The sequence below is a fragment of the Leuciscus leuciscus genome (genome assembly GCF_965113295.1).
Source record: "Leuciscus leuciscus genome assembly, chromosome: 11".
Lineage (NCBI taxonomy): Eukaryota > Metazoa > Chordata > Actinopteri > Cypriniformes > Leuciscidae > Leuciscus > Leuciscus leuciscus.
Window position 1 is genome coordinate 13,863,612 of NC_138735.1, and position 25,313 is coordinate 13,888,924.

The 25,313-nt window shown below is 35.3% G+C and overlaps 2 protein-coding genes across 2 annotated transcripts in view; both read left to right on the top strand.

Annotated features, from left to right (window-relative positions):
* Positions 1-2,629: 2,629 nt before the first annotated feature.
* Positions 2,630-15,514, top strand: pxdc1b (PX domain containing 1b). Its single transcript, XM_082184026.1, has 5 exons — positions 2,630-3,483; positions 9,205-9,296; positions 9,473-9,587; positions 12,808-12,919; positions 13,748-15,514. The coding sequence occupies exons 1-5, from the start codon at positions 3,234-3,236 to the stop codon at positions 13,875-13,877; spliced, it is 699 nt and encodes a 232-aa protein (XP_082040152.1). The 5' UTR covers positions 2,630-3,233; the 3' UTR covers positions 13,878-15,514.
* Positions 15,515-17,107: 1,593 nt separating this feature from the next.
* The window catches only part of acad11 (acyl-CoA dehydrogenase family, member 11), an 89,705-nt gene continuing 81,499 nt past the window's right edge, over positions 17,108-25,313 (top strand). The window contains exons 1-12 of the mRNA XM_082183997.1: positions 17,108-17,298; positions 17,403-17,502; positions 18,502-18,627; positions 18,912-19,073; positions 19,212-19,376; positions 20,588-20,729; positions 21,116-21,237; positions 22,553-22,659; positions 23,010-23,124; positions 23,481-23,558; positions 23,935-24,073; positions 24,924-25,031. Coding sequence (XP_082040123.1) covers positions 17,174-17,298; positions 17,403-17,502; positions 18,502-18,627; positions 18,912-19,073; positions 19,212-19,376; positions 20,588-20,729; positions 21,116-21,237; positions 22,553-22,659; positions 23,010-23,124; positions 23,481-23,558; positions 23,935-24,073; positions 24,924-25,031 — 1,489 coding nt within the window. The 5' untranslated portion in view covers positions 17,108-17,173. The remainder of the gene's footprint in view (positions 17,299-17,402; positions 17,503-18,501; positions 18,628-18,911; positions 19,074-19,211; positions 19,377-20,587; positions 20,730-21,115; positions 21,238-22,552; positions 22,660-23,009; positions 23,125-23,480; positions 23,559-23,934; positions 24,074-24,923; positions 25,032-25,313) is intronic.

The following is a 25,313-nucleotide window of genomic DNA, read 5'->3' on the forward strand; positions in this document are numbered from 1 at the left end:
AATAAGCTATTTATATTGTCTGTGATATATTTATATTTGTACATAACTATTTTCAACTAAATATATTTTGTTAAAGAAAATATACTCAAGATTTATGTATTTATGTGTGTTTTTCTAAATCCTTCTAATGTTTTTGTGTTCCTATATTCAGGAAGTGTAAAGCCCTTTTATAGCGTACAGAGGGCCATAACTTCAAGCATATATTTTATGTATTGAGAAACATTAAGTGCACAGGAAGAGACACATACATGACAATGGTGTAATGGTTATTTGTGTGTTTCTTCATGCATATAAATAGAGATGTGCATGTCCTTTAAAACCACATACTGGCTCTCGTTGGATTAGAATAGAATGTGTGTGTGTGTGTGTGTGTGTGTGTGTGAGTGTGTGTGTGTGTGTGTGTGTGTGTGTGTGTGTGTGTGTGTGTGTGTGTGTGTGTGTGTGTGTGTGTGTGTGTGTGTGTGTGTGTGTGTGTGTGTGTGTGTGTGTGAACCTTCTTTTGCCCTTTTTCCACTTTTCTATCATTTCTATTTTAAGGCATATGTTCATATTGAAAGGTTGTATTTTTGGTTTCTTTAGAATTTTTTAATTATAAACAAAATATATGTAAATTACTGATTGGCAAATTTTACATATAGCTTTATACTGGCTAGAAACCAACTTGGACTTAGACTGATGCTCAGTATGACTGGTCAGATCTATTCAGAGACATCATGTCTCAGTGGTGTAACCATTACTGCTCTGTGATTCAGAGTGAGAATGTCTAGTGAAACTCTTAATGAATCTGAAACTTGAAACATTCTGTTCCTCCCTCTGAAACTGTAAAATGACAATGTTCATTTAAACAGAATTGCAGGCAGTGTCAAACACTCTACAATAATATCTGTCAGCACTTGAAAGCTTGTGTAATTTAAAATGATTTGGCTTCATTTGCATCTTTCTGTGACTGAAGGTGTTGAATTTCAGCATCACTTCAGGAGGATGTGTGGCTAATGTTACAATTACCAGCAACTTTAGCCTGTGTTTCACTCCCTTGTTTAGAAACTTCTATAAACCCCCACAATAAGTAAATCACACATGCACAAATATGAAATTTTACATTTTATAATATAGGCTATACATTGCCCTTTCTCATGTGCTACAGTATATGTCAAAAGCAGAATGGTTTATTTCCATTCTGCCTTCATTTTGAGAAAAGGCCATTACTGGTTTGAAGTTGTATAGATAAAAAAAGAAAAAAAAGAAAGACTTGACAGTGCATTACATATCATTATACCTTTTCACACATAAAAAAAAAAAAAAAAACTATTCTAATGTAATTGCTGTAATAAATCAGAACTTAACGTTTAGCATATAAAGCTATGAGTGAAATATGAATTATTTCGCAATAATTTGGTCTTGCTTTTATTTACCCAACATTTAATAAGAGGTATCGTCTTTCTGCCTCAATCAAAATCAGCTATTAATTACAGCTGACTTTATAAGCTTTTATATGAGGCCATTATGGTTTGGTTTGTTTCAGACTGGGCTGAGGATATGATAGTGTACTGGAAGCACTCAACACACATCAGGAATACATTACTGAGCTCTCATGCCAAATGGGCATAACTGAAGAAAAATAACATTCCATCCTTCTCGTCACCTTTCTCTAAAAAAAATGAAAAGATCCCTAATGAGCTGAAAGGGCTGTTATTTTTATTTTATTTTTTTTGTGTGAACTTACTATATCCATTGTTTGACAGCTGAATGTTTATGCATTTATGCAGTGTATGTTTTATGCAAAAAATAAATAAAAATAAATAAAAATAAAATATATAAAATAAATAACTTTAATTATGTAAGTTCTCAACAATCAATCAGAGCTTATCAACGTGGATATCAGCAGCATTGGGATCAGGTGTGCAGGTTTATTTTCTAAGAGAATCAGCCAAAACTAAAAGAGGAATAGGAAGTAGTAGGAATTCATTAAAATAATAATAGAAATGTGGATTCATGACACAAGTTATTTATTGGTTTCACTGATGTAATTGCTGTGATAATGTGAAAGTTATTTTCATTTATTTCAACTGAATCCAGTCAAGTCATTGAATTACTTTTATCGCGTGCATTGATGTAATGGTGGAAATGCTTGGTGCTAGTATTTAATTTTTTTTAATTTTTTTTTTAAATACTGAAATTATAAGTTAGATTCTGTGTATTTTATTGTACTGTGACACCTTAAATCTTGACAACAACAAAAAACCTTTATTGAAAAAAGATGTTAATTAGGCATGCTGTTTAGCCCCAACAACACCAATTTATTTGTAATAAAAAAAATAAAAAAAGGTATAATCGGACTTTTGACTAAAACTTTATTGTTGCTGAAATTTTTTCCCTGTGACAACTTCCCTGGGTAACAACAACAATATAACTGTATATTTTAAATTATTTTCATAGCATTTTATAGATTTTAAAACGACAATAGACCACGCATTTAAAATGACTAGACTTCCCAAATATAGAGCACACGCTCACAGAATGACGTTCACTGGGGGAGTGAGTGATCAGTCTCTCTCTCTCTCTCTCTCTCTCTCTCTCTCTCTCTCTCTCTCTCTCTCTCTCTCTCTCTCTCTCTCTCAGATGTGAATTCCTCGCATAGCGCTTTGTGTGGAAGTGAATGAGAAGGAAGGAGGGGTGAAGACGCAACTTCTGCCAATAGAAGGAAACGCTGTCTTTTTTATGTCTCAAACTCTCGGCCTGTTTTCGGCGTCTGTTATTCACTCTGCTCAGCTGAGCGAGTCTGGATTTTTCTGTGATTATTAATAACATCTAATGATAATGGGACTAAAGAGGCTCAGTTGCCGATGCGTAGACTGCCGAGACTGTCGCAATCCGTTATATTAAGTTGCATTAGACATTTAGAAGAACGCATAAACTTTTTGATGGATAGATGTGCGTAATTTAGGATAAAACGCGCGACGTTTTGGCACCTATAAGGACTACAGAAATGTTTAGGATAATATTTTAACTAAATATTAGCGCTATTCTTGCATATCCGTCTGCCACGTTTGAAGACGTAAACGAATCGAAACCTTCCCTTAAAGTTCCTTTAAATGCTTTTTTTTTTAATGCGAACTCATATTTATTAACCGGTACATTTGTGGTTTCCACCTCAAACACGTCAATTTGAGGGACTTAAATGCTGTTGAAGTTGAGCAGAACGTCCACAGAATGCTGGAGTGAAGGCACTGAAGATGGCATCGGCGATTTTTGAGGGCACATCCCTGGTGAACATGTTCGTGAAGGATTGTTGGGTTAACGGGATCCGCAGGCTCATCATTAGAGGAGATGAAGAGGAGTTCTTTGAAATAAGGACTGAATGGTCAGACAGAAACATTCTTTACCTGCACAGAAGCTCCTCGGATTTGGGAAGACTTTTAAAAAGACTCCTGGAGTGTTTCCCCGAAGACAGACGAGATTTATCAAAGTGTCCTCTGATAGTAGGTGGGTGCGAAGTGTTATTATGAATAAAGTGCAATCAGTTCTACTTTACCAACTTTATTCTATTCTATTCTATTCTATTCTATTCTATTCTATTCTATTCTATTCTATTCTATTCTATTCTATACGTCTTAACATCATTTGTGTTGACTGCTACTGTCACTACATTTTAAAAGAGCAAATTGATACTTTTACTCAGATGTATCTTCTTCAAACCCTTTCCTTACATCTGAGATTGCAAAGCAAAAAAAAAAAAAAAAAAGAAAAAAAAAAGCGGATTATTCATATCCAGTTCGCGAATGAATGTTGCTCCAATTGTTGCTCAATTCCGTTTCTTTTAATCTGTCATTGATCTGAATGATTCATTCTAATCAATTTCTATTTATTCAACTCTACCATGCTATCATGTTCCTCTCAACTCAACTATTCATGTTTACTCTATATACTCTTTATCACTCCATAATCTAGACTATATTCTACTTTATTGTACTTTACAGTGCTCTGTTTTCTCTTTTCTGTTCTATATCCTATACTCTATATAGGAAAGTAGAGTTGGATATTCTGCTATTTCTACCAGTTTAAAATGACTTCTGTTGGTTTAACAATGTAGTAAGGTTTATTCAGCCATATTAAATAATATTTTTGTCTAGAATAAAACCAGTTAATTTAGCACATATTAAGGTAACCTAACAATGGATATTGTGTTCTAATTTCAAAATGAAGATTTTTATTTTTATTTTTTTTACCAGAAAAGACCCACCCGGAAGCAAACACTTTTTTTTTCTTTTCTTTTTTTTTGTTTGTTTAGGGACAAGGTTCAAGTATTCTGCTTAATAATTCACACTGGACTAAATACAGTGACACACAAACCAGACCTATCATGTGGCTCCTTGCTGTCTGAAACACATGAGTCAGTGACTAGCTTTCTGAATATAGAGCAGGGTTTCTTTTTTGTTTGTTTTTTACATTCCAAGACAGGCCATACACACTACTATTGGGATTCAATTATTAAATCAGGCTAAAATTACAATGGAAACCTACATAACTGCATTATTGCAGCATAACAGTGCTAAAATTTCAAATTGGCCCAAACTGTAACTGTCCCATGAGGCACTTAAAAATGAGTCGTACATCTATAGATCAGCTATGATGCAATTGGGTCAGCTTTCTTTCCTCAGTAGTGTCCTCTCATACACTGTTAGGAATTTGTGATCAGTTTTGACAGATATCTTCATTGTGCAAGATGAGATGACTGTTAAGTTTGTCTCATTGTGAAACAGTAGAAAATTGTATGGTTCATGTTTTTGTGTGAGTTAAAGATATACCATCAGTTTGCAATGTTAAACTACTTAATATAGATAATCACACTGCGTTTAACAGACAAATGACATGCAGAACTCTTTTAACCAGACATTTCAGACTAGCGTGATTGTGTGACATGGCATCTGGACACATGGCACCCTGCTCTGGGGATTTGTGGCTGGCATGCCATTCAATGTTGGCGTGATGCCTAGCACATGTCATCTTGTTTTGGGTTGGTGATTTTGGCTTTGTCTGTAGCCTCTGAAGCAGAGTCGGTCTTGGAAACCATGTGCCAAAGGGCTTTTATATTGTGGCTGCAATGCCTGACCTTTATCCCTCAGACAGAAATAAGCATTCACAACCTTTGAAAACAAAATCACCGGCACCCTGGAAACAAGACAAGAAGGAAATTACTCACTTCCTGAATATTTACCCTTTTCACACCTCTTTCACTGCTTTGTTTGTACCTTTTTCTTTGTGGTGATGTGGTGAAGATGTTATTGGATCCAGAGTTTGTGTCTGACAGTGCTGCTTATGCTTTATGTTTGTGTTAGTGTTGTACACTGTTCAGTCTGTTCATTGTACACCCTCTCTTCACATCCATTCCATTACAATCCCTGTATGCTTGAGGTGCAATTTGCATAATGATTTAGAAGGTTCAAAATTGCCTAGCACTAGCACTGAATGGATACTTAACCTCTTTGGCTCTTTCTTGGCTCAATCTTTGATTCCACTGACCCACTGCTTGTTTTTGAGTGAAAAAAAAACAACAACATAATTTTCGCAACAAGTGAGACATATAGCTGTCATGTCATTATGAGGCTGATGCTGTAAGGGGCACCTCCTAAATTTAGCCCTCCAGTGGCATCCGTGACCACACACACATGCACACAGAACACACTGATACTTCAAATCCAGCTTATTGAGTTCAGTTGTTTGTTTGCTAAGGGATTTTTGCCTTGTGAATGATAAAAAATAAAATAAAAAATACCAGACCTACATTGATTGATGGATCCAAGCCATATCTAGGGTACAGAATGTTAGTCTTGGAGGTGGGAAACCACCCACTTTAGCAACTGTATAATGCAACCATCAACAACCATCCAGAACTCCTTAGCAACCAGCTAATTTAGCAACTGCAAAACATCATCATATATACTTACAGCTCTGTGAAAAATGTATTATCTCCACGAGTGATTGCGATACCGCTTGAGTACGTTGTTGTTAGTGTATTATAGAAATTTATGGGGCAAAATATATATAATTATATACGATACGTTTTTAAAAATGTGTTGGGGGAAAATTACATCTTTGATGAGATAATAATTTGCTGCAGTTGCACTACTCACCGTAAAACACAAAAAATAACACTGTCAGCAGGTTTGAAGCCGCAATAAAAACATTCTAATAACATGCCATTTGCAATGGACTCTGATGTAATGTATTACTGTTTTGTTTTTTACTTTCGTGAAAATGTAAAATTATTCCAGTGAGCTAGCCTTTACTATCTAGTGTAATAAACGACACTTTAACGCTTTAAAACTATAGTTTAGAACAGTGGTTCTCAACTCCAGTCCTCGGGACCCGCTGCTCTGCACATTTTGTATGTCTCCCTATTTAACACACCTGAATCAGATCATCAGCTCGTTAGGAGAGACTCCATGAACTGATTTGAGTGTGTCAGATAAGAGAGACATACAAAATGTGCAGAGCAGCGGGTCCCGAGGACTGGAGTTGAGAACCACTGGTTTAGAACACATGATTACATTTATGCAAAGTTGAAAGACTCCACTTATATTTATGTTTTCCAACTGAAAACATTAGAGCTAGTCAATTTATTTTAAGTGGGTAGGACTGTCGCCTCCCAACAAGAAGGTCCCAGGTTCGAGCTCGGCTGAGACAGGAGTCCTTTCTGTGTGGAGTTTGCATGTTCTCCCAGTGTCAGCGTGGGTTTCCTCCGGGTGCTCCGATGTCCCCCACAGTCCAAAGACATGCATGTTAGGAGGATTGGATATGCCAAATTGTCGCGAGTGTGAATGTGTCCAGGACTAGTGCTGGGTTTTGTCAGCAAGGGCATCCGGCATGAAAAAACCTGTTCCAAATGAAAATGTGTGTTTGAAGAGTTCACTGCAAATGTGTGGGAATAACACTAGGAAGATGATGAAAATTTTTGTTGCAATATTTTTATTGTTGCGATATGAAGATGAAACTGATCAATAACAAAAAAAAACAAAAAAACAAAAAACCTTAAAATAAAATCGGTTCTGCATTTCAGTTATTGGACATAAAAACAAACAAATAATTTATTAGAAAAACATTATCAGGCGATACATTTAATGTGCTAACAGCTAACCAGAACACCCTGGAAACCATAGAGTTTTGTATTGATATTTGTATCAACAGACTTGGTTGATTTTTTTTCAACTTGACAACAAATTATTTTCTTAAAATAGTTTTGTACTTGTTATCAGTTGTTAGCCAACTCCTTTAGAAATGTAGCTTTACTTCTCTTACTCAATCTTTGTGATTTTATCAAAGTCTGCTTTTGCTGTTTGGACCACTGATGCAAACATGCATCTAGATAACGCACTGCAAAATGTGCAACAGTCCCAACACGGCTATGTAGATAATGTGTTAATGGTTTACAGATTAATCACCATGAACAGACATGACTAGATATTTTTGCTTTTATTTCTCTTTTTCTGCACCAGACAGGTTTCTTATGAAACTGTTTTGTTGTTATCAGTTCTTGAGTTTAGTACATCTGCTAGAGTGACCTGCTTGCTTAGCCACATCATGCTGAGTGTTTACAACACAGCATCATGCACTGAATAATATCTAAATTATGTTATATTATAGTGTTATATTGTGTCTGAGGGGCAGTTTGGAAAATGTGAATGCTGGTTTGGGTAGAATATCAATGAACTCAGTGAAAGACCAGGTGTCAAAATGGTTTCCCCCATCTGTTTGGTGTGTATTAACACATGGCTCCTCTTTTGTTATTCATATGGAAACAGTTTAAACCAAACGGTGGCAAAATGGAAATGGATCAGATATGTGCTCTTTCCCCATAGGGAGAATGTTGACGGTAGAGAGCTTGAGATTGTCTTTTTAAACACACAAACACAGCAATCTTTATATAGGCTTAAATCTTTATCCCACAGGAATCGGACACTTCCACAGCAAATCCTGACAGGAAGAACGCCGGAAGAGCATGGATATCTATCCCAGCAAACAGTACAGCTGGATTAAGTTCAATTTTAGCTGGTGTCTTGTTTGGGAAAGAGCAATTTCTTTCTTAAGCATCTCATATTTTCAAATATGGATGATTTACTGCAACATGAATGTTGTTATGCATCTGTTGACTCATTTTGCTGAAGTGTTATTATCTCTTCTGTAAGTCTAAAGAGCTCAGTATTCTGTCCACTGTAACATTTAAAGGTCAGTTATATATGATCATTACAGTGCTGTACAGTACAGTGTCTTATGCTTTTTGTTATTTAATTCCTTACAGTAAAGATTTTTATTTATTTATTTATTTATTTTTTGTATTTCTGATGTGCATAAATGTGTCAAGTTAAAATAAACACCGGAAATTATTTCGTATAGGCTTTATCTGTAAGCAAGCCAAATCCTCTGATTTGTTGCCTCTAAAATATTTTCTTTCAGATGTATGATAATGGTAAACATGGGAGATTTTTAAAGACACAGCATAACTCATCTAGGGCTGGTAAAGTCATTATGATCCAAAGGTGATTTAATGACCTAAAACCTCTGCCCTTATGGGTGATGTCATCAGCATGAGACATTAGTAATGAATAGTCATTCATGAATTACAGTGTGGAGTTTTGTGAAGTCTTTCACAGCCTGAATAAGAAGAGGCCGTTGTGTAAAATCTTTGTTTGTGACTAGAGATTGTGGGTGTTGTTGTCATCACCATCATCATAATTACAGCTCTGGGTTGGTCTGGATGATTAGACGTGCATTCGTCATTGTTTTCAGTATGACTTTCAGTATGAATCCATTAAAAGTAATTAAATCTATTAGATGATTTTCTGATTGATTATTGTCAATTATAGTATTGTTAATACAAAGGAGAGGACCTTTATCAGACTTGCTCACATTTAAATCAACCTTTTTTTAAACCAGACATGATTTTCTCTGTGGTCTCTTACATTTTATGGGGCCAGATAAAGTTGTTTTAGGTGTTGCCTGAACGTTATATCACCACAACTTTGTCTAGACAGCACAATAATCGGAATGCTTGTAAAGTAGTTATTGGCCTGTTAGTGAATTAGTCAATGAGCCACAAAAACTGCACGGACTACAAATAAAACATTTTGAGCTGAGGGGCAGAATACTGATCTGATGTAAAAGATTCTTAGAAAGGTTGGATATGCTGATATGTTTGTGCTCTCACAGGGCTTGTGAAGATTAAAGAAGCAAGAGACATTGAGACAAAGCTAAATGAAGTGGAGCGACTGTTGAAAAACACCATTAACATGCCCTGGAAGGTAAGAGATCTAACTGATGACACCAGTATGAGGAAAAAGGGGCTTGTATATTATTAAAGTGTGACTGCAACAAACAAGAAGCATGTATTGTTATTTTACTTTATTACCTGAACATCTTCCTAAATGACTTACTAAGGTCTTATCATAAGCTCATTCTAAAATGATGTTTTTCTCAGTTTTCTAGGTCAGAGGTTGTCTTAACATTCTTTGAACGCTCGCCGCTAGATCAGGTCCTGAGGAATGACAATGTCCACAAAATTCAGCCATGCTTTCAAAGTCCAGTTATTTCAGGTGGGTTTTTAATGTTAAAATGTTTGTTGATATTGATGAATATTACAATTTATACAAATTATAAGGCAAGGGCTCAATTTGATGATGGGCTTTTTTATTAGTAAAAAAATTAACAAAAACAAACATAAGCTACCCCAACGGGTACTCCAAATGCTCACCTCGTGTGCTCACAACAGACGACAAACACACAGAGCATGAATGTCGGAATTCCGACACAAAACCGAAACCAAACTATACCGGGATCTGAACACCACGCCACGCACAGCTCACATGGACAGAAGAGTGCACGGCTCAAGCTAGGGTGAGATGAGATTGGCTGAAATTCGACTACATAGCCTATAATGATAAATGAATTTCAAACCTAAACCAAACATATTTTTATTCAAAGATCAACAGTCTGTCATTAGTCTTTAGTCTGCCACAAAAAAACAACATTAAAATCATGAACTCAAATGTCATTGTGAAAAAACAATGACTGTTGTAACAGTGCGTAAATCAGACCTTTCAGGCTATAGCCTAATGCTAATAAGCCTTATGCCAAAATGATTATTACAACTACATTGTCGGTCATTAAATAAGAAAACAAAATAATTGTGTAGATAATTTGCTTTGTGTAACCCGACATCAGACATTAGGCCGAAGTATTTTTTTGCACACAGTGCCGCGACCAATCAGTCACTCCTTTACGACTGGCTGCCTGCACATTCATTGTCTTCGCAGCTGCTGCAACTTGCGCTCGCTTATCAATGCATATAAATTCGCGCCTACTGTCTCTTTGTAGAACTTAAAAAAGAAAAGAAAAAAGATGCTGCAGCCAATGAGCAGCCAGCGGGGGCTGGCTGCAGGATGACTCAACCTCCACGGACAGTTTTTAATGTTTTATCAGACAATAACTACTCAAGATTTTGCTTTAGTGTAATTTTCAGGACAATAAGGCCCCGAAAGTTGTGCCGAATTTCGACCCCCTGCCAAATTATTACCCCCCTTGTTGAAGTCAGTACCTGATTGCCTAATCCTAACCCCACCCCTAATCCTAACCCCTCCCCCACAACTAAACCTACCAATACTAGGGGGGTAATAATTTGGCGGGGGTCGAAATTCGGCACAACACCGGATTCGGGATTCGGGACAACAGCTTAGATTTCGTGTCTGTCCCATATTTTTCGGGACGTCTGGTCACTCCAGCTCAAGCACACTCGAAACTGCGCGCTCACACAAGACAAGACAATACAGTAGCGTCAGGGCTCTATCACAAAACCAAGAATAAACTAGACATAAGTATTATGTAATATTAAAATAGTATTGTTTATATAATTGTTATATTATTATAGCTAATGCAACCAACCAACCAACCTACCGGTCAAAAGTTTGGAAATATTACTATTTGTAATGTTTTTGAAAGAAATCTCTTATGCTCACAATGCCTGCATTTATTTGATCAAAAATACTGAAAAAAACATCTCAGGTTACGACCGTAACCCTGGTTTGCTGAAGAGGGAACGAGACACTGCGTCGAGACACTGTGGGAACGCCCCTGTTTGATTGCTTCATTAAGCATGTGTGAAATCAGCCCAATGGCGTGACAGATCTTCATAGGCAGGTGACGTCACGATCAGGAAACTAAAAAGCATTCCCGGAACAAACAGAGCTAGCTTCTGATAGACTGAAGCAAGTTGACCACAGGCATGTAGGGAGTATGGCAGGGCGACGCGGCATCTCATTCCCTCTTCAGGGAACCAGGGTTACAGTCGTCACTTGAGACTTTTCCTTTTAAGGGAACTCAAGCTGCGTCGAGATGCTGTGGGAACCTTGTACCCACGCGGCCGTATTAGCGTGTGAAATCATTGTCAACACTAAGACAAAAAGCACCCTATACCCAGGAATGGAGTATGCCGCATCACAAATCCTGTCGCAAAACAATTCCGTCATTAGCGTTACACGATGACAAGGAGCCCCAAACTTTTTTTCCACATAACCAAGGCACGTAGGCATCGCCCCGTGACCTTGATCATGCGAAACGGGTTTCCGCTCGGGGAGAACCCCTTGGTTTTGAGACACCACTGCAGGGGCCACATGTACAGCAGGCCAAAAGGTATCACGTTGGACGCAGCTGCCATGAGACCCAACAGAACTGTTTGACAGTGAGTTACTTGCCTAGCCTTAACCCATTTACGGCTGAGAGAATCTAATACTAGAATCGATACTAGCAGGAGACAGACGTGCCTACATCGTCGTCGAATTCAAACCACGCCTATAAAAGTGGTTCTCTGAGCTGGAAGAAGCAAACTCTTCATGCTGTTGAGCCTTAACCGCAACTTCCTCATATGGACGAGAACAAGACATTTCGATGCTGAACCGCCATATGCTCTGATTGAGCTAGAATCAACCAATCGTCGATATAATTCAACACGCAAAAGCCCTGGAGTCGCAGTGGAGCCACAGTTGCATCCACGCATTTCGTGAAAGTGATGAACCTCCTGTTTTTCTGCTGACCAGTCAATTTTAAGTTTGGCCACAGCATGGGTCATGACCTCTATGAGCTATATGCAGGAGTATGAGGTGGCGAGTCCAACTCCTCAGAGCTCGATAATTGCAGTACTGGAGCCTCACCAAGGGCGGAAGAAACCACAAAGTGTGCTTCCAGACCCTGAGGTAAAGCACTGGACCTGGCAGGTGAGGGCAGAGAAAGGGTTGGGCCCTTCTCTAACCTCTCTACTAGGTCCATTTGTGAACCCCACGACCTGTTTCCAACATTGATAATAAATCAGCATATTAGAATGATTTCTGAAAGATCATGTGACACTTATTAAATGGCTGATGACTAAAGGCTGATGAAAATTCAGCTTTGCACCACAGAAATAAATTAAATTATTATATATTAAAATAGAAAACCATTATTTTAAATTGTAATAATATTTCACAATATTACTGTTTTTTCTGTATTTTGATCAAATAAATGCAGGCTTGATGAGCGTAAGAGACTTCTTTCAAAAACATAAAAAATAGTAATGTTTCCAATTTTGACCGGTACTATATATACATATATATATATATATATATATATATATATATATATATATATAAATCTGTATATGGACAGATTCACATACTGTAAGAGCCTTGCTTATTATTATGTTCTTTTATAAATAACAAAAAAACTAAATTAGACACTTTTTTTGGAGATAATTTTATTTTTGACCATTCATTGACTTCTCTACAGAGATCATGAGGTCTAATGGGTTTTGCCTGGCGAACACTGAGACCATTGTGTTTGATGAGAGCGTTCCACTGGACAAAGAGAGACCCTCCTCCACTGACTCAGCCCAGCACTCGTAAGTGCCTGACATTCCCTCTGTGTCATCCCAGTCCAATTCTCTGAGTACATAAATATAACGGAAATATATAGTGATAAACTTTGATGTATTATACACTTGATTACATTCACACAACAGATTTTTACATCAGCCATTGACAGAAGGCTTGATGTAATGTTTTCCTTGAGTGCATAGTGGTGTCACACACAGGAAGTGGTACTTCCTTCCTTGGGTGTGAGTAGGAAGCTCTGGAATGAAACTCAAGACCCTCCCAATTAGATGTCTGATGACATTATTCCCACAATTATACATGATATACACAGTTCCTCATTACATCCGGAACACTTCTGATTAAAGGGATAGTTCACCCAAAAATGAAAATTCTGTCATTATTTACTCACCCTCAAGTTGTTCCAAACCTGCATGAATTTCTTTCTTCTGCTGAACACAAAAGAAGATATTTTGAAGAATGTCGGTAACCAAACAGTTGATAGACCCCATTGACTTCCATAGAATGGAAAAAAATTCTACGGAAATCAATGGGGTCCCATGAACTGTTTGGTTACCGATATTCTTCAATTATCTTCTTTTGTGTTCAACAGAAGAAAGAAATTCATATGGTTTGGAACAACTTAAGTAAATGGTGAGTAAATGATGACAGAATTTTCATTTTTGGGTGAACTATCCCTTTAATACAGCAGGTGAAGTATTATAGAGTTATGGCTATGATGTCTTAAAAATAGTCTAGACAGGCAGCTGGCTGAGTTTTAGTTATATTGTTTCTTAAGATGTTGTTTTCCCATCATTTCATATATAATTATTGTTAACAAATCTCTGAAAATGCAGGTATGATGAGGACGGGAGAGAATCTCTGGATCCTGTGGACCAAGACCTGAGTGACGATGATCCTGAAGCTTATGTCACTAACCTGTCCTACTACCACCTGGTTCCCTTCGAAACTGACATCTTGGAGTGATGCAGACTTTTCTGCATGGGTGGACATTTACAAAGGGGCACTGAAACCCCACCTCTACGATGCAGATAGCCTGCATGTAAATTTTGCCAAGCGATGGGATGTGCTGCAGTTTAGAGGCTAATTCTGATTGTGTTTATGCTGCAGGAAGTCTTAATGAAGAGATCACCACTAGACACAGAATCTGTCCATCAGATTTGGTGGCCTGAGCCCAAAATGAGACTGTATTCACCAACGTGCCTCATTATTCAACCTCGAGTCATGTTGTAGACAAGAAAATATAATAGGAACTGACAAAAAAAAAGACAAAAAAAGTTGCTATTCCTGGTGCACAGATTGGTGGTGGCCTGAAATATTTTATTTTTATTTTTATTTAAAATCCACAGTGTCCCAGAGATCTTTTTCAAGGCCCAATGCCCAGAACCTGCCTGGAAAATAATTGTTCTTATTCAGAAATAGTCTACGCTCTGAGAATCAATCCTTTGGCTTTAGTGGATGATCTAAAGATGCTCCTGAAGAAAAAGATTTGCATAAAGATTTATCAAAATGGAAGGTTGTGATAGTAAAAAACTTAAACATAAATGCTGATTCAAACAACCAAATCCTGAAAAAAGGACATGTAAAATGAAAACCCATTACATCAACTGAAACCTTTGATTTTGTACAAAAATCACTGCTTTATTAATCTTAACAGCCATTTTTGCCTTAGTGCTAAATACTTTGGGGTTAGTTAAATTAAATTTGCCAATGTAAGACATATTTCTGAAGTGAATTGTATTAGCTTGTGACCTCTCTTCTACTCCCTGAATATGTAGCTGAACTTTCTTCTTTCCTCTTGAACACAAAAGACTTGCATACATACTTGGCTCATGGCTCCTACTTACACAAATATATATGCACACACATGCACAAAGAAACACACGCCTACTTTACAGTCATGTTTCCCTGCTACCATGAGAAAGTTCTACTCTTGGTTTAGTTCACATCACAATTTTTGGTGCTTTAATAATCTTTTCCAACCTTTAAAGCATACAAACAGGAAGAAAAAAAGTGATTGCAAGTGTGAGAAATGTTAAGTAATTGTGTTTGAGATTATATTTATATATTTTTGCAAAATGCAAGTAATGATGCTTGGTTTAATTGTTTTATTCTTCTGGATGCATATAATATATATTTTCAGTCATGTCCATCATGGCATAAAATTGTGACTCCCTTTTTCAAATCTAAACCTGGATGCATGTGAGCTAAATGCCAGAGATATCACTGAAGTCTTGTTGGACCCAAACAAACACAAGAGCAGAAGAATAGACTGTGTTTGCATAAAGTGATTAAAGTAGGCCTACATGACCAAATGCATAGCACATTACATATCCAATACAAAGGATTTTACAGAGGTTATTTTTTTGTTCATTGGAATTTTAATGATTATTTTATATTTGTAAGCATTGAAACTAACTTTTTCACGTTGTTACACGTTGTACATACTTTTATATGCTAGCATTTTTGACTGGGGTCAAGGACTGATGTGCACCATATCATCATGTATTGCTATTGGTATTTCATACAGTATATTTGAAATGATATACAAAACTTGTGAATAATTTATTAACAACATGCCACTAAAGCTTTTGTTTAAATAATGATGAGTTTGCGTTGTTTTAGATTGTTTTCTTCTTCAGAATCCTCAGGTTATAATATCAAACTTGCCTTATTTAAATCAACTTTATTCACAGAAAGATATTCATAGCAAGTTCATATGTAACACCTGATTCCACAAATCACATCTATAGAAGGACGTGTTTTGGATATTGATAAGGCTGTTTAATTTCCCCTTTTTTTCCTGAAGACCATCATAGCTAGCCTATAGTATTATTTGTGTAAAGGTTACTGACACCTGCTGTTCATTCATAATATTATTGTTATTAACTGTCAGATCATTTAAAAAATAGATAGCTGAAGGTTTGAATACACTTAAATATACATTACCCTTGAAAAGTTTGGGGTCAGTAATTTTAAATGAATTAATCATTTTAATCAACAAGGATAATGTTACTAAATATTTCTGTTTCAAATAAATGCTATTTCTTTACACTTTATTCATCAGAATCCTGAAAAACAGGATCATGGTCACCAAATCAGCATATTAGAATATTTCTGAAGGATCACGTGACAATGAAAACTGGAGTAATTCTTGAAAATCCAGCTTTGCCATCATATAAATTAATTACATTTTAAAAGATATTAAAATGGAAAATGGCTATTTTAAACTGTAATTATATTTCACATTTTGATCGACTAAATGCAGCCTTGGTGATCATAAGTCTTTTTTCAAAAACCCCACAACCCCAAACTTTTGGAATGGAAGTATAAGTGTAATTTATATTTGTATGAAAAAAAAAATCTGAGAAAAAAAGAAAAAGAACAAACACAACTAAATGCTTAATATAAATAATATAATGCATGCTTTATATGGGCTACAGCTACACACTCATTTACACTGGTAGCTTACTTGTGTTACAAGGGATATCAGAAATATATAATTATTAAAAATATTACATTTATTGAAATTTAATCAAGACAATGGTCAGATCTTTATTCCATGTTATAGGGTAAATTATTTAATATGACAATTGAAACATGAAAAAGTTATTTATTTAGTAAGTTCATTCATTAGTAAAAATTTGGCCATCATGTACACCCTGCAGTTAAACTAGGTTGTCAATTCTCATTTTGGTGCTTAATACTGTTTAAAAGGTCAAATTGTAAAGTGTGCACAGTTATTAAGCACATGCTATCAATTTCTTTATTATTATCTTATCAGAGCTTTGAATCAATAACAGTTTATTGAAACATGCAGAATGACAGTCCCATAGGGGTCTATGCATTTATTGTGTGTTTGGATGGACAGTCCCACCTGACCGCAACAGATAACGAGGGCTTTAAAACTGCGCCGCCTAGCGTCTGAACACTGTTGCAGAACATAAATAAAGGATTCCAAACACGAGAAACGCCGGAACTTTGCCATGGTTACAATGGTTTCAGTCAATTCTCATAATGTTGTTGATTACATTAAGGTCTGTAAGTATTTTGGCCATTGGTCTTCTTTTGACAGCATTTTAAATAAACTTTACACACCCAAGGGTCCTCTTTGCTTAATATCTAAGTGCTTCCTGTGCCACTTTTCAGAAGTGGGACTTTTATGATCTTTGTTTTCTCGATTAGTTGATGACTTTTATTTTGAAATCTCTAGCAACAGTTTGAATCGTGAACTTTATTTCTCAATATCATTTAAAGTCGTCATGGATCGCCAAACCACTGCTGTCCGTCCAGAACATCGGTTTGACACCAATAACTTGAAAAGATATTTGTCAGGGAAACTTGACAGCTTTTCAGACAACAGAACTTTAACTGTGCAGCAGTACATGTAAGAAATCTCCCAACACATCTCCTTTAGATGCACCTCATTCAGTCAAAACCCATGCTTTGCTTGTCTGTTATTGTATTATTTTATTTATTTGTTTTGAATAGAGCTGGTCAGTCCAACCCAACGTTTTACATTGAGACTGCAAACAAGCGTTATGTGCTCAGAAAGAAACCTCCAGGAGAACTGCTGCCTGGAGCTCATAAGGTAGGCTACTATTGTTAAATATCGTATTAGTGTAAAAAAGCAGGATAACATGCATATTTATAGAATATTGTAATGGTGAGTTTAATACAGCTTAGTTGGGTTAATCAAACGCTGTTGTGAACATGCAGAAAGGACTTTGACACCAGTGACTGTACTTGACAACGCAACACATAATTGCATGTAGTAGCCTTTAGTTAATCAGCAGAGGGAGACAGAACCAAACAATACTAAGTGAAATGTGCAAGATTGTACACTTTTTTTTTTTCTTTTTTTTTTTTTAGTAAATGCTTTACACTTTTTCTATGCCAGGTACTTGACAGTTATCAATCTTTTGTATTTTGTCACGTTTTTCAACTAACTTGATCAGGTTTCATTAAAAGGCAAAACCGTACAGATTTCTAATATCTGGTGCCATAAAAATATTAATTGCTATTACAATTTCTAAATTGGCGCATTTTGGATGAGACAGGTGGATATTTAATTTTTTTTTATAATAAACTAAAACTATTAAAAATCATTTTCATAAAATGAAATAAAGCTGACATAAAAAAAAAAAAAAAATTAGATGAAAAGATTAAACTTACAAAAAAACTAAAATGAGAAATTTGGCCTTGGCAAATTATTAAAATAATATAAAGTACTAAAATTACAAAAACTGCAATAAATTGAAGTTAATTCACGAGGCTAATAAAAATGACTAGAGCACAAATCAAAATTACAATTACTGAAACAAACTAATATTAAATTATATAATATATAATGACTGAATGAATGAGGCATTTATATAGCACTTTTATATGTACTACTATAATAAAAATGTATATAAAACCCATATAAAAATGAATTCAAAATATTAATAAATAATATACTATTATATAAATAGTACTAAAATAACATTGAAACCAACTGTAACAGTAATTATGTGTAATATTAAATATCATCATACTGGTGTCAGTCAAACAAAACATGATCATGTATTGTTTGATTTTGTGTGTGCAGGTAGATAGAGAGTATGCTGTTCAAAAGGCTCTGTATTCTGTTTGCTTTCCCGTTCCTCACCCTGTGATGTACTGCACAGAAACTAGTGTTATCGGCACAGAGTTCTACATCATGGAGCATGTACAGGTACTCGTACGCCGTGGAAGTTACCTTGATTGTTAATTTAATTAATGTTGTTACAATGTTGGACCATGTCTGAGTTAAATATAGCCACATTGAGCCAACATTTCTCTGTTTTTGAATTATCTTTGAAATACAGTCTAACAGCTCTAGCAGTTCAAGTTATGCACTCTGCCAGAAGGGGGCAGTCATGATTGATTTTTCGCCTCAACTTTTTAGTCCGTGTAGTTTTCAATGGTTTAAGAATGGAGGAACATCAGTTATTCTGTATATGTTTGTCTGCACATCAGGGACGTATATTCAGGGACTTGAGGCTCCCAGGGGTCAGTGCGGCAGAGCGAACAGCTTTGTATGTGGCTGCAGTGGAGACTCTAGCCAAACTTCACTCTCTGGACGTTGATACGCTAAGCCTCATGGGATACGGAAAGGGGTCAGGTTATTGTAAAAGACAGGTGAGATAAAGACATTATCAGTTATGAGGTATTGAACTGAAATCAACATTTTTATTGTTACTATTATTATACTCTATATCTATGGTCATCTTTTAACCCGGCAATAAACTTATTTTTGAAATTATGTCTTGTTTTCAGGTGTCTACATGGACAAAGCAGTACAAAGCCTCTGCCCACAAAGAGAATCCTGCCATGGATAAACTTTGTGATTGGCTAAGCCACAACCTGCCAGCCAGTGACAATGAAGTGTCCCTTGTTCATGGAGATTTCCGAATTGACAACCTGATATTCCACCCTACAGAGGTACTAATACCTACGATAAGTCAAGTCATCTTTATTTATATAGGTATTAGCGCTCTATAAAATACAGATTATTTCAAAGCAGCTTTACAGTGATAAACGGGTAAATAATGATCAATGATGCAAATAGAGATCAATTCTGCTGTAAAGCAGCTCTAGAAATACAATAGTGTCATTGTTCAGTTCAGTGTTGATTCAGTTCCTTTCAATAATTGTTTAAAGTTATGGAAATTAAGCAACTCTTATATGAATTATGGGCCCCCTCCATTCTGATGATTTTTTTTGTTTTAAATAATGAAACAAAATAAATAATTGATTAACGCCATAATGGTGCCTCACTGCTCTTGACTGAATAACTTTTGTAACTTTAATAAGGATCAATTTATTAGTCAAGATTATAGTCAGTGTTATTTTACATTTGATTATTCAATTTCTGTATCTGAAAACCACTGTTAGACCACATTAAAAAACACTGTTTATTTTATTTGCACATTTGCTCTTGCTATTGTATTTATTTGTGCTATTGCTTGTAGTTTGATTATTTGTTCTTATATTCTTTTTTTTATTTGACATTAGTCCTTATTTTTACTGAACATAGCACTAAAACCGTAATACAATCCGAACCGTGAGTAATTTGAACCGTTACACCCGTTTAAAAGTTTGAAAATCAAACATCAAATAATATATATAATCTTTTGTACGATTATAAATGACTTTACTGACACTTTTGATCAATATACTGTATGTGTCCTCGTTGAATAAAAGTATAAATTTGTAAAAATGTTATGCCTTAATATGAAGTATGGAAATTCCTCCAGTTAATCTTGGCAATCAAGTTTAATGCAAAGTGAAATGTTTCATTATTACAGTGGCATTACCTTTTAAGAGCCTTAAGATTTTTTAAGCTTACATACCGTTGTCAGCGGATGATTTATTACAGAGAGAATTGTAAAGATCAAGTAAATCAAAACCAACTGGCAGAGCAAGTCTTAAATTAACCACCCATTATAATGTCACATGTCTTTTAGCAGAACAATCTTAGTAAGCTTATTGAAACTCTATTTTCCCACATTATATTTTGTAATGATGGGTAATAGATATAACAATGTATTTCTGTCAGTCAAACCAATACCTCAGTCCCTCCTATGAAAGAGTTCAGACTTTTACATGTGGGAACATATGGGTCTCCTGAAAGGTTTATTATCTCTCTTCAGGCTCGTGTGCTGGCTGTGCTGGATTGGGAATTGTCCACTACTGGACAGCCAATAGCAGACTTGGCCTATTTCCTCATGCCACACTATTGGCCCAGTCACTACAAAGTCATCAGCACAATGGGCGGAGTTACAGGAGTCAAGGGTGGAGAATCTCTTTTTTAAAATTTTTTTACAAATATTTTTGTAGAGTCAAAGGGATAATTCATTATTTACTCACACTCATGTTGTTCCAAACCCATAAGGCTTTGATTAATTGGTTTGGTTTTACAATGCCTTTATAACCCTTTTAGATCTTTTAAGTTTTGGTTAGCTGGACTTTCTGTGGAGGGACAGAAACCTCTCAGGTTTCATTAAAATATCTTAATTTGTGTTTTAAAGATGAACCAACGTCTTATGGGTTTAGACCACCATGATGGTGAATCAATGATGACAGAATTTCCATTTTTGGGTTAACTAAGCTTTTAAGGAAACAGTTTCCTTTTTATGTAATTTTATTATTGCTTTAATCCATCTGTTGCTTTTGAACAGGAATTCCATCTCCAGATGACCTGATCTCCATTTACTGCTGTTGTCGAGGGATCCCAAACTCCCTCCCCCAGCTAAACTTCTTTATTTCCATGGCCATTTTCAAAATGGCTGCAATTGCGCAGGTATTAAGTTCATGCAGGCCATGTCAAGCCATTTTTGTTAAAACAAAGTTAAACTGTTTCTGCCTGTAAATATGACTGTGGCGAGCAGGATGAGGCAGAGGGCCGTGAGAGAGCGGCACGAGGCCGGTGGCGTGATCTATAATGAGCGACACCTCCACGACGCACTGGTCTCTCTCGATCTCCACTGTCGTCGCTCCTCCTTTATGCTTCCACTTCTCCGTAAGAGATACGAGACCGGTGCATCGTGCAGGTGTCGCTCATTATCAATCATGCCACCGGCCTCGCGCCGTTCTCTCATGGCCCTCGACCTCATCCTGCTCGCCACAGTCATATTTCTCCAAGATTATTACATGATTAATGGACATTTAATATCATTCTGATTTGAAATATTCATTATTTGAGGGAAAAAGGAGAGTGTAGTACAATGAGAGACATGAAACTAGCACAGCTACACTACTGTGCAAAAGTTTGGGATCAGGAAGATTTCTTTTATTTTTTATTTTTATGAAATTAATACTTTTATTCAGCAATAATGCATTAAATTAATTAAAAAAAAACATACAGTAAAGACATTTATAATTTTACAAAAAACTCTGTTTCCAACAAAAGCTGTTTTATTAATTTCTATTCATCAGAATCCTGACACAATGTATCACGACTTCCACAAGAATGTTAAGCAGCATAATTGTTTTCAGTATTGATAATTATAGGAAATATTTCTTGAGCATAATATCAGCATATTAGAATGATTTCTGAAGAATCATGTGACACTAAAGACTGGAGTAATGGCTGCTGAAAATCTCTATTTTGCCAGCAGGAATAAATTACATTTTAAAATATATTCAAATAGAAAAAAGTTATTATTTTAACTTATAATACTATTTCCCAATATGAAAGAAAAAAATTGTTATTCAAAAACATTGAAAATAATATCTTACCGACCCCAAACTTTTAAATGGTAGTACAGTACATGAGGGAAATCAGTTTCTTGGAAAAACTGTCAATTATTCATGGCCATTAACCAACTAAAGTATGTTTGACTACAACTGACCAATCAAAATCACAAAGTATGTCAGAAAGTATTCCAGAGCCATGTATTAAAATGAGAAAAACATATTTAATAAACATATTCTATGAAGGTAGATGATTTTACTCCCAGAATGTCAGTTGTATGCAGTAGTTCATGGTTGCGAATAACTGGTGAACCTTCTGTTTATTTTGTCTTATAAAACACAACTAATACACAGAGAAAATCACACAGGTGCTAAACTTATTCAGGACCAATAATTCTCTTTCTCTCCCCATTTTATGCAAGGGGATTTATGCAAGGCATTTGTTGGGCAATGCCAGTTCAATGAACGCAGCTGAGTTTGGAGAGAGCGTGGAGCCGTTAGCCGAGCTGGGTTTACAGATTGCCTTCAGGTACAACAGCACAATCTCAACTCTTCATGCACATTAGAGGAATTACTTGCATGACAGATAATCTCTTAATGGTTATTTTCAGTTTTCCAATGTCCAAAAGGATCTTTCATTATTTCACTTCGACAACAAGTTTTGTTTAAAAAGCATGCTGTGTTTTGGTTTTATTTTGTGGCTTATCTTTGAAGTTGTTTCGGAAACAGCAGAATATGTAATTAAAGGTGTTTCAATGTAAGCAGGGTGTATAATTATCGGTTGTGTTTTTATTGTCAGGGTATGTTGTTTGAAATTTTGCTTGGTTGTAATTATAAATAATTATGGTATTTTATAAAGGATGTGTTTTTTGATTGCAGCCCAACATTATCCCTGCCGATCTCTCATCAGCTGTTCATGCAGTCACCCAAAGGTCAGGTTGTCCTTCAGCATGTGAAAGAGTTCATGAGAAAGCACATACTTCCTGCGCACAAGGTCAGCACTGCCGTCAGCTGTGTGGGAAATCCTTACGAGAGTACAGAAAGATATGATGTCAAAACATCTTTCATATTATCAGGAGATTATCTGGTTATTTGAATTTATGAAAATATAAAATGCAAAAAAAATAATTAAATAAATAAATAAATAAATAAATAAATAAATAAATAAATATATATATATATATATTAAATTATAGTTAATTTTTTTATAAAAAGACAATAAAATGATAATGTATTTGATTAATAATAATAATTATCATTTATTTGTTTGTTTGTGTACAATTATATTGTTTGTGTGTTTAATTACTATAAGGAGAATCTTATTTCCCCCTTTTATTTTCTCTTGTATAGAAAGTAAAGGAGTACTATGCCAAACACAAGGACACACCTGAGAGATGGCACACACCTCCTGTGTTAGAGGAGTTGAAGGTGATGATACATACAATCATTGGAATATTATATAGTACCATCATATCACAACTTATACTGCTGTTTGTTGTCAGTAAGATTTACATTAAATTGATCAGAAGTGACAACAAAAAGACTTGTACAAGAATCCATCATAGTTTCCACAAAAATATTGAACAGCATTACTGTTTTTTCAATGTTGATAATGATAAGAAATGTTTCTTGAACATCAAATCAGCATATTAGAAGGATTTCTAAAGGGTCATGTGACAGTGAAGACTGGAGTAATGGCTGGAGTAAATTATACCAACCCCAAAATTCATCAGTAGTGTCAAAGAATAATGTATCTAATTGAACTGGAGTGAGTAATATTTTCTCTATGTATCCGTGTGTGCAGGCAAAGGCTCGAGCCGCAGGCTTGTGGAATTTGTTTCTTCCTTCAGAGAGTGGCCTCTCTCAGCTGGATTATACTCACATCGCAGAGGAGACAGGACACTGCTTCTACGCCCCCGAAGTCTTCAACTGCCAAGCCCCAGGTGGGTGTTTGCATGGGTCAGAAATGTGATTGTTTTTATGAGGCTTTTTGATTTTGGCTTAAAGCTACTTAAGGTACACTTCTTACTTATAATATATGTGTATTTTTATATATTATAGTACAGAATAATAAAAGTAACATGAAATGTAACAAGTTTTACAACCATAATTAGTGAAAATCAGGTTTATCAGAGAAGTGTCATATTTTGAGTATATCCACATGTTTTTTTTTTTTGTCGTTACTGATATTTATTTTTATATTTAGTGTAAATTTCATGTCATAGAATTACATTTGGTGTGATTTGTAGACGTATTTTCTATTTAAAACAGAAAATCTCGCTGATTGTGTCAGCAATCAACACAATTGTATTTACACTACCGTTCAAAAATCTTGAGCTGGTAAGATTTTAAATGTTTTTGAAAGACATTAGTCTATTATGAAATTTTACAATTTAAAGTTTTCTATTTTAATATATTTTAAAATGTATTTTTTTTGTTGCATTTTTTACTCTAGCCTTCAGTGTCACCTGATCCTTCAGAAGTTTAAAATATCCTGATTTTGTGCTCAATAAACATTTATTATTATTATCAATTTTTAAAACAGTGCTGCTTAATATTTTAATATAGGATTCAAGACTCTTTGTTAAATAGAAAGTTCAAAAGAACAGCATTTATTAGAAATAGAAATATTAGAAATAACATTATAAAAGTTTTTCACTTGATCAATTTAATTTATCATTGCTGAATAAAAGTATTTATTTCTTAAAAACAATCTTACTGACCTTAAATTTGGAACAGCAGTGTAAATTCTGAGTGACTTATGGTAGTATTGATACAGTAAATGTCTAACAGACACTGGGAATATGGAAGTTCTGCACCTGTTTGGCACTGAGGAACAGAAGAGACTCTGGTTGGAGCCCTTGCTGAGAGGAGACATACGATCCTGCTTCTGTATGACAGGTGATACGTGTAAAAACAACTTATTTTCAAAATGTACTAGCTAACTGATCAGTTTTAAGGAAGCTTATTAAAATTTAGCTGGTTTCTGGTTCATCTGACTGACTGGACATTTTTTTTAATTCTTAATTATTTTTTTGGTAACACTTTATAATAACTGCATGCTATGAATATTAGTTAAGCATTAGTAAATAGTTAATTCATAATTTATAAAGCATTAATATACATTAATAAGCAGTTTATAAGTACAGCTATAAATGCTTTATTCTTGCATATCTATAATGT